We start from the raw sequence: 13,438 nt of genomic DNA, 5'->3' as shown, positions 1-13,438 counted from the left end.
GGGGAGCAGGGGGGGTTTAGGGCCGAGGATTGGGGGGCGGCGGCGGCTGCTGCTCCTGCTGCTGCTGCTGCTGCTGATGATGATGATGAAGATGATGATGATGATGATGATGCTGCTGCTGATGCTGCTGATGCTCGGCTTTTGGGCAGCGTGCTGGCTGCATCTGATGGGAGGCGCAGGGCAGCATAGGTTTTTGTGACCCGTTGTTCTATGCCGTGCAACTGCTGCTGCTGCTGCTGCTGCTGCAGCTGCTGCTGCTACTACTGCGGCCAACTCTGCGGCTGACAGCGCCTTTGCACCTGCTGCTGCTGCTGCTGCTGCTGCTGCTGCTGCTGCTGCTGCTGCTACTGCTTCTCCTCAGTGACCTGCTTCTCTTTGTTCTGCTGCTGTCGCTGCTGTCGCTGCTGCCGCGGCTGCCATTGCTGCCGCCGCCGCCGCCGCCGCTGCTGCTGCTGCTACTGCTGCCGCTGTTGCCACCGCCGCCGCTTTGCCACCGCCGCCGCCGTCGCCACCACCACTGCGGCTGCTGCGACCGCCACGGCTATTGCCGGCGCTGGCGCCAAAGCTAATGCTGCCACCGCTGCAGCTGCGGCCATCACTTCCCCACTGCCACCGCCTTCCGCTTGCCAGCCAAGCAGCCCCCCCGTCCCCCCTCATGCCCCGCACCGCTTCTGGATGCGCCGCCTGCCGCCGGCGCCGTCGCTCTCGAAGCACAGGTCCATGCTGAAGGGCGCCTTGTAGGTCACACCCTGGTGACAAGCATCACATAGGGGTGGGGTGGTTGAGAGTACGGAAAGGGGGGTGGTGCAGAGGGCGGCGCGGAAGGCTGCGGGCGCCGACAGCTTTGCATACGTGGACCCAGATGTCATGATTTCCACGAGTGCATGGGCTGCGCAATCACCGCGCCCCCAGCGGTGGTGACGCTACTGGGGGTTGCGCAGCCGCCGTCGTAATCGGGAGCAAACGCGGTAAGCACCACCGTTGCATGCTGCCGTGGCAGGCGTGTAAGCGCACCATCTCTCTGCAGTCGCGCGGCATGAGCCTGCTGTCTGCCGCCACTGACGCCTCCTCGTTCACCGGCCGCCCGACGATGGGGTTCTCAAACCAGAAGCGGTGGACGCGCTTTGTGGCTGGGTGCTCAATCTGCGCGGGAGGGAGGGTGCAGCGGGCGGGGCGGGCGGGGCCGGGCAGCGATGCTGCAGGCTGTCGGCCGTTTGAAGCAGCGAAAGCTCCTGCATGCTCTTTTCTTTGCAACAAAACATACGTAGCAGCTGTGAGTGGGTTTGGCACAGAACTTGAAATGTGTACTCAGTGTGCAGCAACAGGAGCGTATGCGGACGACACTCACGTTACACCTCTGACCACGCAAGCAGAGACCCATGTACCAGCCGACACAAGCAAAGCTCGTTGTATATCCCACAGTCGGGGTGCAATTGATTTGTATGGGCTGGCCGCTGGGTTGCGGCAGCAGCAGCAGCAGCGGTGGCGGCAGCGGGCGGGGGTCGCCGGCGGCCGGAGCTCATGGCTCGCGGCACGGCACCCTCAAGCAATTCAACACACCTCGATCGGATCCAGCGAATCGACGACGCTCTGCAGGCCCTCGTTCAAAAACCAGTCGAAGGAGGCGACATGGGGCGCCACTAGCCGCTCATACTCCTCCGGCACATCTAAACCCTTCGCCTGGGCAACGTGACGCGCCATGGCGTGCCAGCCCCCGAGGCTCGCCGCCGATACTTTGTAAAATAGATCAGGATGTTGTGCTTTCCTGATGCTATATTTGTCCCACGGTGTTCATCGTAAACTTCGGATGGTATGGTCGCCATATGCTGAGCAGGAGGGAGCTCAGGTTGTGTGGCATGTCACCACCACGGTGACCCCGCAACGGCAGACTCCCTGGAATGAACAGGTTCGGCAAGAGGTGGTACAAAGTCTGTTTCTCAGTGTCTTCATTTATCGAATCAGACATCTGCACACCTGATCTTTCCAGCACTGTGAACAGCTGCCGTACGAACGATCTGTTGTCACGAGTCGCAGCACGCCTTCATCCGCCTGTATAACTGCCGGGGATGCCGCCTCCTAGCAGGGGCCAGCCAATCCCTCCACAGCGGCGTCAGCGCGCCGCCATCGGCGCTGACGCGCAAGCCGCACGCGATCAGCAGCAGCTTGCGGCTGGCGGCGTGGCCATGGACCGCAAGGCCTTTACCGCGAGGTGAGTGCAGCCCTGTGCTGGTGATACCAGTGAATCTGGTGTACCCGCTCGGCTGAGTGCACTCGCTGCACCTGCTTGCTGAGGAGTCTGGCACGCTGGGCGTTTGCAACCGGCCCCGTATAGCCTGCCCTTGCGCCAAATACTCTCCCCTTCGCACACCCTGCGCGATCACCAACGCAGGCTGGTGCAGGAGATCAGGCAGATGGAGGGGCGGCAGGCAGGCCGGGGCGAGCGGGAGCTGGCTGACTCTGCGTGGCGGAAGCTTCAGTACGACTTCCCATTGGTAGCGGGCGACGAGCTGGCGGCACTGCTGGCGGTGTTCAGGTGTGTGCGTGTGTGTGTGTGTGTGTGTTTGTGTGTGTGTGTGTGCGTGTGTGTGTGTGCGCACGCGCGCGTGTGTGCGTGTGCGCCCATGCGTGCTCGTGTGCATGCATGTATGTGTGTGTGGGGGGTGCTGGCGCATGCGTGCTTGCATGTGCACACACGCTCGCAAGTAACTTTGCATACTGGTGAAACGTCGCTGGCCTCCTCTCATGAGAGCGTGTTATCACGCAGACAAAGGCAGCCGCGTCGATCAGCGCCCGCTGTTTGGCAGAGCGAGCTGCTGCCTCCCTCCCCACTTGCGGCATGCAGGCGATCGCTGCAAGGCAAGGGCGGGTGGCCGCCCTACCAGCTCACGCGAATCTTTATTGACAACATCACCAGCGGCGCCAGGTCCCCCGCGCCGTCAGCAGCGCCGGCGACGGCGGCCGCGGCGGCAGCTGCGGGCAGCAGCGAGAGCGCCCTTGGCGGGCCGCCCGCTGATGCAGCAGGGGCGCCGGGCGCCGCACCTGCGGCGGAGGCGTCCCTACAGGTCGCCCCCGGCGCGCCCGCGCCGGGCGGCGCGGCGTTGCGGCTGCAGCAGCGGCAACTGCACCAGCGGCTGTGCGCTGCAGTGCTGCTGCTCCTCCTGGGGAAGCTCGTCGCTGCGCCAGAGCGGGAAGCATGGCGCCACCTCGCAGCGTACGAGCTTGAGGCCCCTGGGCCCACAGGAGCGGGTGATAACAACGATGACGAGGCGGCGGCAATTAGTAGCACAGGCGCAGCGGACGACAGGGTCGCGGCGGCGCTCGCGCAGATGCAGCGGCGGCACGGGCAGCAGCGGGGCGCAGCGGGCGGCGCGGCGCGGCCGGCCGAGGTTGCTGAGGCAGAGGTCGTCGTGGAGGCCGAGGTTCAGGACGGCGACGACGAGGCGTACGAGGATATCGAGCCGCCGCCGTGCCCGGGCGTTTTGGGGCCAAACGGCCTGGGCAGGGGCGCGCCGGGCGGCAGTCTGGGCTGGGGCGGGCAGGCAGAGGCAGCTTGCGAGCGTGATTACGAGTGGCCGGCGCTGCGGGGGCGGCTGTTGGACCTGGGCTCGCGACTGGACTACTCTGTACTGTCGGACGGCGGTGTATGGGTCCCCAGCAGCAGCGACGGCGGCGGCGCGGGCGCCGGCGCCGAGTTGTTCGGCCTGCTGCGCGCGCTGGGCGTGCACCCGCGCGCCGACGAGCTCGCTCCGCTGCAGCACTCGGCGGTGGCGGTCGTGGTGGAGCGCGTCGCCGCGGAGCCACATGAGATGCAGCTGCTGCCGCAGCTTTGGGAGGCGCTGGGGGTCGCCGGCGCGGCGGGCGCGGCGGCCGGGTCGGGCGGGCCGCTGTCGGCCGAGGCGCTCGCCGCGCTGGGCGCCGCGGCAGCGCTGCGCCAGCGGCTGCCCGGCGCCGGCGCACGCGGGCGGCTGCGGGCGGCGGTGCACGCGCACCTGCTGCCGCTTATGGAGCGCTCGCTCGAGCTGCTAGGCTACGGCCACGGCGGCGGCGGCGGCGGCCTTCTAAAGGCCACGCCTGGGCCTGGTGCGGGCGGTGCGGAAGGCGAGCGGTTGGCGCAGGCGCTCGTGCTTTCGTATCTGTGTGAAGCGTACGTTTTGGACCGCCCCCGCGGCTGCGACGCGGGCGCGGCGCTGGCGAGCAGCGGCGTGCTGCGGAGCCTGGTGCAGCTGTTTGTGGCGCACGCGGCGACGCCGGCGGCCGAGCCGATCAGGTGGGGAGGTGGGCGCATCGGGTGGTACTGCGCTGAGTAGTTCGCGTGTCAGGAGCAGCTTTCCAGCCAAAGCTCGTGCATGCTGCCTGCTGCGTTGGTCGCCAATGAGACGGCGCAACCGTGTGTCATGCACCTCACTGCCGCACACCTCGTGTCACATGTACGGCAGGCGCGCGCTGCTGCTGGCGTGCGCATCGTCATCCCACGCGTGCGATTGGGCGCTCGCCGTGCCCGCCTGCCGCCAAGCCCTGGAGCTGTCGGCTTTTGAGGCTGGGGCCGCTTTGGAGGCGCACGGAGCTGCGTGGCAGCTGCTGACCAGCGGCGGCAGCAGCGCAGTGGCAGAGGCGGTGCTGTCAGGGGCCGCGGCGCCCGACGCGGCGCCCGCCGCCCTGGCGCGCGCACACGCACTGCTGCAGCTGGTGGCAGACGCCCGCGCGGCAGCCCGCGACAGCGGCCGGGGGGTGGTCCTGCCGGGCTCGGCCCTGGAGGCCGCGCTACGGCGCCTCGCGGCGGCGCTGCGGGAGGCTTCCAGCAGCGGCGGTGGGCCGCAGCGGCGGCCGTCTAGTGGCTGCGATGATGGGCGCGAGGGCCGCGGCGGGGGCGACGGCGAGGCGCATGATGATGAGGATGATGAGGGGCAGAAGGAGAAGAGGCTCGGAGGCGTTCCGCGCGGAGACCTTGACCAGCGGCTCGCGCGGCAGCTGCACCCGGCCTGCCTCAAACTGCTGAAACAGCTCCTCGCGCCGCCGGCCGCTGGCGGCGGTGGTGGCGGCAAGACCGACTGAGACATCGCTGTGGCTTTTGCTCTGGGGCTGAGAAGTCATCAGCTAGGAATGCTTATGTAACGGCCCAACCAGTGTCGGTCATGGTGACCACGCGCTGTTCCTGCACGCTGCTTAGGCCCAGTCAAGCATGCAAGCATGCATGCGCAGCATTAAATCCGTGCATGCAGCGCGCTTCAGGAGCCTACGCCAACCCAAACAGCTCGTGTAATTGGAAGCTACGGGGAACGGGGTTCGGAAGCTGGTGGAGGGGAGACCTCTACACCTCTTACACGACCACCACCTGCGCCCCGCATAGCAACTTTCCGTCGGCATAAGTTCTTATTTCTCTACTGAAATCTCAGTTCAACGACGCGTGCAGTCACATACGAGAGCTCTTGCAGCAGCTCACATCCACTTGCCCAGCCGTCTCGCCGCGGAGACAAATATAGTAGCCGTGTGTCAAGCAACATATAGGCCTGCCCTGATGGGGCAGGCGCCCCAGCCCAGCATGGCCGCGCCTTCCGGGCAAAGGAGGAGAAGCTCTTTAGCATCCAGCGCGCCTGCATCACCGATGCTGGCGAAGCACCATGATATGAAGCAGCCTGGCAGTCCCGCGAGCTCGGTGTGGAGCGATGGTGAGCGGCGAGGTGGCGAAGGAAGACGCATGGCAGGAGGCGCCGCGTTGGGCACGGGGAAGGGACAGCTCAGCGTCACCACCCCTGACCTGCCACCGCCCGCAGACGGCTCTGAGAGCGGCAAGAGCAACCGCCTGCCTGGGTTTGCAGTGCCTATGCAGAGCAGCCTGCTCAAGCGCATCAGCTCCTATAGGACCAAGGAGGTGCGCAGTGTCAGCGTCCCGCGCACTAGCGGCGAACCCTGCCCGCCACACACTCACGGGGGTGTGCTTGTTCTGGACCCGCACCCTGCCGGCCCCGTGCCCGCCTCGCGTGCATGCGGCTGCTGCCTTGTAAGCAAGGCAGCCGAGCGCTAGAGGCTCGCGGCCCGCGCGGCGCAGCTGCTCTTCCGCACGTTCCCCTGCGGTGAGGCCTCACCGCCGCTGCCCCGCCGCCCTTCCCGGCGCCCCCCTCGCGCCCCTCCCAGGAGCTCCTGGAGTTTGTGGCGTCCTACCACATGCTGCTGGACCCCATCAACCTCGTGACCTGCCTGTACCGCCTGGCCAAGATGTCGTTCAGCCAGCGCAGCCGCAACGCGTACCTCACGGAGCTGCAGCGCTCCCCCACCTTCCAGCTGCTTCTCAGTGGGTGCCGCGCCCTCCCCGCCCCGCGCTTGCTGCGCCCCCTCCCCTTGCGCTTGCCCTGCCCCGCCCGTTCTGGGCTGATTTGCGTTCCTGCTGTGGGTTGGGTGTGGCGGAACGCGAGCGCCTGCAGGCGATTGCGCCCATGCTGCACGCCTGTGCAGCGAGCGGCGTGGTGAGGCCCGGAGCGGCCCGGCGGCTTCCGCGTCCATGCACCGCGTGCTGACCCCGCCCCGCACCCGCCGCGCCGCCCTTGCCCCCCGCCGCCGGCCATCGCAGGGAGCATCAGCAGCCAGTTCATGAACATGCAGTTGCTGTACATGCAGCACGGCGCCGAGCCGCGTGGCGTGGACGCGCGGTGCCTGGCCAACCTGGTGTGGGCGCTGGCCAAGCTGGACCTGTCGAGCGACGAGGCGGCCCTGTCAACGGAGATTGCGCTCAACGTGGCGCCCTTTGTGCTGCGCAGCCTGCGCGGCTCGAGCCCGCAGGTGAGACTCTGCTTCTGGCTTTTCCTTGGAAGGCCTGTCGGAACGCTAGACGCCGCTTTGGCCGAGGGGGTGTATTTGTGTCCCGTTTGGCGCCACTGTGTCGGCGCCGCGCCGCACGCCCACGGCACCTCCGTCTCACCCCTGCCCCTTGCATTGCAACCCTTCGACTTCCCGTAGGGCCTGGCAAACCTGCTGTGGAGCTACGCGAAGCTGCCGGTCTGCCCCCCGGAGGTGGTGGCCGCGCTGGTTTCCAAGATAGCAGCCGAGATTGCCGCCTCGCTGCGCCCCGGCGCCGACGACGCGAAGCCCTTTGACGCGCAGGCCCTGAGCAACAGCATATGGGCGCTCGCGCACCTCAAGTCGCGCGGCATGGAGCTGGACGCCTTCGGCGGCGCGACGGTCGCGTTCCTGGAGGCGGTCGCGACGGCCGCGACGCGCATGCTCTCGCGGCTGCAGCAGCAGCTGCTCGCGCTGCCGCGGCCCGGCGGCGCGGCGCCCGACGCCGCGCAGCTGCTGGCGGCGGCCGAGTCGGACTTCAGCTGCCAGGCGCTGGTCAACATCTGCTGGGCGCTCGCGACGGTCGCCGGCCCGGTGTGCGGCACCCACCCGCCGTTCCGGCAGCTCTTCGCCGTCGTCAACGCGGAGAGCATCGGCCGCCTCCGCGCGACGGCGGCGCTGCTGCGCACGCGGCAGCCGCTGCCGTACCACGGGGTCGGCGGGTTCAACGAGCAGGCGCTGTCAAACGCGGTGTATGCCTTTGACAAGGCCGGCCTGCTGCAGCATGACCTGCTGTCTGCGATCTTTGACGTGGCCACGCTGCGCCTGCAGCTCGGCGGCGGCGGGGGCAGCAGCGGCCACGGCCACGGCCACGGCCACGGCAGCCACGACGGCGGCGCCGCGCTGACGTTCAAGCCGCAGGAGCTCTGCACGCTGCTCAAGGCGTGCCACACGGGCGCGGCGCCGCCGTGGGCGTTCCTCGCGGTGCTGCTGCGGCTGCTGGCCGCGCACCCGGCCGCGACCGACGGCTGGTCGTCCGCAGAGAAGGCCGAGCTGCAGCGCGCCTACCTCCTGTTTTCGCAGCACCAGGCCGCCGTCGCGCAGGCGCAGGCGCAGGCGCAGGAGGCGGCGGCGGCGGCGCCAGACTTGGCGATCCTGGCGCAGCTGGGGCTTCTCGAGGCGCAGCAGGCGCAGGCGCACGCGCAGGCGCAGCAGGCCGCCGTCGCCGCGGCGCTCGCGTCGTTCGAGCAGCAGGCGTTTGTGACGGCGGCGCTCCAGCAGCAGCAGCAGCAGCAGCAGCAGCAGCAGCACCGTGCTGGCGCGGCTCGGCCGCCGCCCGCGGCGATGCCGCCCTTTGGGCCTGGGCTCTCGCCGTTCGGCGGCCGCGCGGGCGGCGGTGCCCCGGCGGCGTTCGGCGCGGACCCGTCTCACGGCTTCACGCTGGAGGTCGCGTACGGCACCAGCAGCGCGGGCACGTCGCCGCGCACGCCGATCAGCCTGGGCGGCGGCGGCGGCGGCGGCGGTGGCGGCGGCGGTATTGGCCACCAGCCACACGTGCCAGCGCCGCTGCTACCCCTGCCCGATGTGGCGACAAACAAGTCCCAACGCGCCCGCCTCGCGCACGCGCCGCCGCAGCAGCAGGCGGTGCTGTTTGCACAGACGCAGCGGCGGCTCGCGGGGGAGGGGCTCGCCACGTCGACGGCGGGGTCGCTCTGGGGCGCCGCGGGCGGCGCGGGCCCGGGCGCGGGCGTCGCGCCCGCGGGCCCGCTGCCTGCCGGCGCCGCGGCCATGGGCTGAGGGCACTGGGCCACAGCAGCGGCGGTGTTGACCCCTGGGTGGGGCCGCTGCAGAGAGCTGACCCCGTCGCCGCATGCGTTGGTGGTCCGGAGGCGCAAGGTGTATTGCTGGAGGTCTCTCGTCCCCATGGATGTCTTGCGGGGCCTGGCTGGAGATGGCAAGCGAGATTAAGGAATGACACGTTTGGCTCAAGGACGGGTCAAGGGCGGCGCAGGGCCTGCGCCCTGGCCCCCATCGCAGCGGAGGAGAAGGGCGGCAGGAGCACCTGGCGGCCCCGGATGGCAGCCCCAGCGCCGTGCGGGGACCCTGGCTGCAACGGCGCCCCCGCGGCGGCCGTCGTGAGCGGCCTGGCCAAATCGTCGCCGCACCGGCTGTCGCAGCGCCGCGTGCGGTTCGAGCACATTGCTTCGTCTTTGATCCCGGACAGCCTCCCCTATGGGGCTGGACGCTCGCGGATCCACCCCCGTTGCCGCCCCCCGCCCGCGCGGGGGCGCCCTGCCTCTGCACTTTTTCTCAGGGTGCATCACTGACACTAGCGCCGCCGCCAGGCGCAGCGAGGGCTGACGGCCGCAGCGGCCGCTCGGGCCGGCGAGAGCTACTGAGACGTAGCGTCGGCCCTGACCACCCACTCACACATACACACACAAGAAACGGGAGCGCGGGGGCCGCGTCGCAGCCCTTGGCTGCGCGCCGCCGCGCCCTTGAAGAGACTGCGGTTGCGCCCGCACCTGGCTTGGCTTGGGTCGCGTGTGCATGGGCTCGACCCTCCTGCACGCTGCGCCCCATTGCAAGCAAGCACGTGTGGATTGCCCCTCCTGATGTTCTATTGTAGGTTCTGCAATGCTGTTGGTTGCTCAAGGGAAAGCTACGCAGCATCGCGGCCAAACTTCCCGCTGTGCCGCGGTGTGGCAACCCCATGTCTCGCCCTAGTTTCGGCCGCGCGGGCCGCCTTGCACAAGGGCAGCGCGCCAACACCCCCCACCTCTCTTTGCGGAGGGCTGAAGAGACCCTTGTGCTACTACCGTACTCGAAAAACGATCACCCCAGAAGATGCCCGGAAGACTGCCGCAACAACAAGCTGGGGGTGTGCCGCGCCCGTCGTGGCTTTGCGCGAGCGATCCCTCTCCAACCACTTTCCCCGACCAGCGGCCGGCCCCATGCCACTGCAACAGCCCGCTTGTGCGCGTGCCTATCTGTCTGCCCACCTTGCTTTCTCTGTCCCCATGTTGGAGGTCATGCGCTTCCCACCCAGCATTTCGCGGCCTGCGCTCCAATCATGAGGCGCCGCACAGCGCCTCGACAACGCTGGAATGGCCCCGTGTGCGCGGTGCACTTTCGTGCGCGCCCAACCCGACGGTCTCGCCTGCGACGCGCGGCCCTTCTGCTTTCCGGATACGGCTCAAGGCCGAAGCATCTCTCAGAAAATTCCACGGCTCTGTCAGCGTGTTGTTTGCAGGGGTTGGACTGCTTTGCCCGCAGCCCCTCACCGGACTCAGGGGACCGCCGCCTCTTTGCCATGACTCTCTCCCCGTTGCTGCCCATGCCCCGTGCAGCGCATCGCCCACAAGCGCGGCGGGTTTTTCAAGGGTTAAACCACGTGACAGAGGCGGCCTTGGTGGCGCCCACAGCAAGGCACCCTCGCCCTGCGATTTTCTGGGCAGCAGGGCGCAAGGAATATGTGCCCGTGCAACCAGCACGCGCGTGCCTGTTCACGTCTTGACGTCTCTCTCGGTCTTGTGCCTTTTCGGATGGGGGGTGGCAACCTTGATTCGGAGCCAGCGAGCCAGCCAGCCAGGTGCAACTGCAACTGTTGCGCACCCGTTGGACTGTGTGAACGCGCTGCCCTTTGCATGAACGCGCACTGCGTGCATCAAGCAGGCCAAGGCGTTTTTGCCAGTGGCCTGACTTCTCTGGCGCCCGCCGGCGCCCAGAGCGAGTGGCCATCTAACCCAGGGCGCCCTGCTCGGGCTCCCATGGCGTGTTGGCGCGCAGATTTGCATGCCTGCGAATGCGCCAACGCCTGCACGACGCATGTCACCCGACCTGGTCTTGCCCAGTGACCAATTGGTCTGCCTCGCGTGCAATGTACGCTAGCTTGATGCGTGTCGTCGCGCGCGCGCCCGAGCGGTTTTGCAAGGTCCCCATTTCACACGCAATACAAAACTTATCCCGTGCCACCAGCCCCGATGGGTTGCGCGCACTCCACGTGTTGCGCCCTTCAACACCCGTGTAAACAACACATCCAATCACTACTGCTTGCACAATCATGCCTGATCTTCCACGTGCCGCCACAGTACTTACGAGCGCAACAGTCTGCCCTTTGGCGGCTTTACCCATTTACACTTACCAGTGACAGGCAGCCACCCCTGGGCTTCATGGGAATGCCAAGAACCGCCGCGCCGGTGGCATGATGCTCTCGAATAACACACAGCACAGTGTCTGCAATAGAAGTGCATGACATCTGGGCACAGCCAGTTGCTGCTTCGCCCTCACAACGCGGCAGCAATGGGGCTCATGATCCAGGGGGAAGTCGATGCAGTTGCACCGACGCCCACGGCGCGGGTGACCCTGCCGGTGCCACTTTACTGTGGCGCAGATAGACAGAGCCGCAGTCATAACCTTTGCCGTTGCTTGTTGCTTGTCTGTCGCGTGCTCCGCAACCAGAACGTCAGCTGCTGGGCATGCTGTGTTGCGAACACGCGCCGTCCACCGGATCACCAATCTATCGAGCATACCAAAAGTTTTCAGCTGTATAAGACAGGTACGGGCCAAGTCGCACCGCGCACGTCCCCCGCTTGTCCCTGTGAATTACATGAGCAGCGGGGACAGCGCCGTGCGCCGACACGGTACACCATCTCGGACGCATAGCATCCGCCGTTCCTACGCCATCACTTCTGGCACCAATGTGACACTCTGTCCCCCACTGACCTCCCTATCCCAGTAGCTGGGCCTGCGCACGCACCTGGCTGACGCGCCACCAGCGCCAGGGCAGCGCGGGTAGCAGAGCCCCCAACAGCCGGCTGACGCGGGCTGCACCCACGCGGCGGCGGTGAACGTGTAGAGGACGGCAGTAAGCAGCAGCGGCGGCAGGCAATGGACGCCCCAGACGCAGACGCACCTGCAATCTCTGGACAACAAGCTGGCAGCAGTGCCTTGGGCCCCGAGCCGAAGCGGCGCCACATAGACGATGGCTACACGCCCCAGCAGCGCGCTGCCGCCGTGGCCTGCTACTTCGAGGCCCGCCAAGACGCCGCGGCCGCCTCCTTGACAACCGCCCAGCGCTGGGTCTCAGAAGGGTGGCCGGCGCCACCGCCCGAAGGCGTGTCCGCGGAGCGCTGGTCGAAGCAGTTTCTTGAGACGGGGCAGACCCTGCCCACGACGCCCCCTGGCGTCGGGGACGGCGCAGCCGCCGCCACGGACCCCATGGTGCTGGACGGCCCCGGCGGCGCTGCAGACGCGGAAGCAATTCGGGCCGAGCAGCAGCTGGAGGTGCACTGCTCAGAGCAGCAGCAGCAGCAGCAGCAGGCGACAGATGACGGAGCGGGGGGCGCGGGCACCGCCCCGCCCCTGCCCCGCGTGCCGGCGGGCCAGATGCTCCAGGGGCCCGAGGACGCGCACTGGTTTGTCGAGGTGACGCCGTCGCGGCTGGAGGCGGCGCGCCTCACGGAGCTCGTCACGGATGCGGGGGCGGGGGCGGTGGCCGTGTTTGTGGGGACGACGCGCGACACGTTCCAGGGGGCGCGGGTGCTGCGGCTGGAATACGAGGCCTATGTGCCCATGGCCCTGGGGAAGCTCAAGGTGGGCCCCTTTGTCGTGATTTGACTGGACACGCGCCCGCCACTTGCATGTGCGCGCAGGGGTGTTGAGGAGGGCGCGAGGCGTGTCCACGCGTGATTGCGACCACAGCCTGCACAGCCTCTCACCTGACAGGGGACAGTTTGTGTGCATCGGAAGCCGGGGAGGTAGAGGCCCTTGCAAAACCAGCTCATCCCAACCTGCGGTCACCACTCTCTGATACCGCAACCCCACACGCTGCCAACCCCCATGGCCCCTTTCGTCGCATGCCTCTTGCTCTTCAACCATCGCCCCGCGCCTCCATTCCCATCTACCTCCCCCCCAAAAAATTCCATGCCTGCACCGCTGCCGCCCCGCTCACGCCTTCACCGCAGGACCTGTGCTTGGAGATCCGGCGGCGCTGGGGCGTCAGCCGCGTCGCCGTGGCGCACCGGGTGGGCGTGGTGGAGGTGTGTGAGGCCAGCGTCATCATCGCGGTGTCCAGCCCCCACCGCAAGCCCGCGCTCGAGGTGCGGGAGGGGGGGGTGGGCGGATGATTGCAGACTTGATGGGTGGGACACGGCTTTCGGTACGCGGCGGCCCGCTGAAGCGGCGACGAATGACTTAGGCAAACTCACTCGCATGCATACAGGCATGCACACGCGCATGCACACACACACACACACACACACACACACACACACATTACACACACACACACATTACACACATCAGGCTGTCCACTGGGCCATTGACGAGCTCAAGGCCACCGTGCCCATATGGAAGAAAGAGTTCTTCACAGACGGCTCAGTCTGGAAGGAAAACGAGGAGTCGCGGCGCCTCACGGCCACCGTGGAGCGGGCAGAGGTGCAGGCGGCCGGCGCGTGACGTGCGCGTGGGCGTGCGCGTGCGGTTGCGCGGCGGTGGGACGCCCTTGCTTGGGCTGGCGTGTGCGAAGCGCTGCGCGCGTCACCATTGGTGGGCTGGTACTGGCAGCTTGTGCTCATGTGTGCTTTCCCTTTGTTTTTACCGGGGATTGGTGCAATATCGTTGCGAATGATACTGTTGATCAGTTGCCGTGCTGTGGCTTGCTCCT

General features: G+C 67.6%; 4 protein-coding genes across 4 annotated transcripts; 3 read left to right on the top strand and 1 right to left on the bottom strand.

Annotated features, from left to right (window-relative positions):
* Positions 1-653: 653 nt before the first annotated feature.
* On the bottom strand, positions 654-1,701 carry MNEG_2104 (hypothetical protein; the record flags this gene model as incomplete). The annotated part of the gene is made up of 3 exons (XM_014049428.1): positions 654-749; positions 1,015-1,143; positions 1,561-1,701. The coding sequence occupies 3 exons, from the start codon at positions 1,699-1,701 to the stop codon at positions 654-656; spliced, it is 366 nt and encodes a 121-aa protein (XP_013904882.1).
* Positions 1,702-2,066: 365 nt separating this feature from the next.
* On the top strand, positions 2,067-5,052 carry MNEG_2103 (hypothetical protein; the record flags this gene model as incomplete). Its single annotated transcript, XM_014049427.1, has 4 exons — positions 2,067-2,209; positions 2,390-2,533; positions 2,843-4,267; positions 4,437-5,052. The coding sequence occupies 4 exons, from the start codon at positions 2,067-2,069 to the stop codon at positions 5,050-5,052; spliced, it is 2,328 nt and encodes a 775-aa protein (XP_013904881.1).
* A 550-nt stretch (positions 5,053-5,602) lies between these two features.
* On the top strand, positions 5,603-8,568 carry MNEG_2102 (hypothetical protein; the record flags this gene model as incomplete). The annotated part of the gene is made up of 5 exons (XM_014049426.1): positions 5,603-5,666; positions 5,772-5,869; positions 6,133-6,289; positions 6,566-6,774; positions 6,952-8,568. The coding sequence occupies 5 exons, from the start codon at positions 5,603-5,605 to the stop codon at positions 8,566-8,568; spliced, it is 2,145 nt and encodes a 714-aa protein (XP_013904880.1).
* A 3,093-nt stretch (positions 8,569-11,661) lies between these two features.
* On the top strand, positions 11,662-13,230 carry MNEG_2101 (hypothetical protein; the record flags this gene model as incomplete). The annotated part of the gene is made up of 3 exons (XM_014049425.1): positions 11,662-12,366; positions 12,738-12,872; positions 13,078-13,230. The coding sequence occupies 3 exons, from the start codon at positions 11,662-11,664 to the stop codon at positions 13,228-13,230; spliced, it is 993 nt and encodes a 330-aa protein (XP_013904879.1).
* Positions 13,231-13,438: the final 208 nt, after the last annotated feature.

Source organism: Monoraphidium neglectum, assembly GCF_000611645.1.
Source record: "Monoraphidium neglectum strain SAG 48.87 unplaced genomic scaffold scaffold00228, whole genome shotgun sequence".
NCBI classification, from domain to species: domain Eukaryota; kingdom Viridiplantae; phylum Chlorophyta; class Chlorophyceae; order Sphaeropleales; family Selenastraceae; genus Monoraphidium; species Monoraphidium neglectum.
The sequence above is the reverse complement of the archived record's forward strand: the minus strand, read 5'-3'. Positions and strand labels throughout refer to the sequence as shown.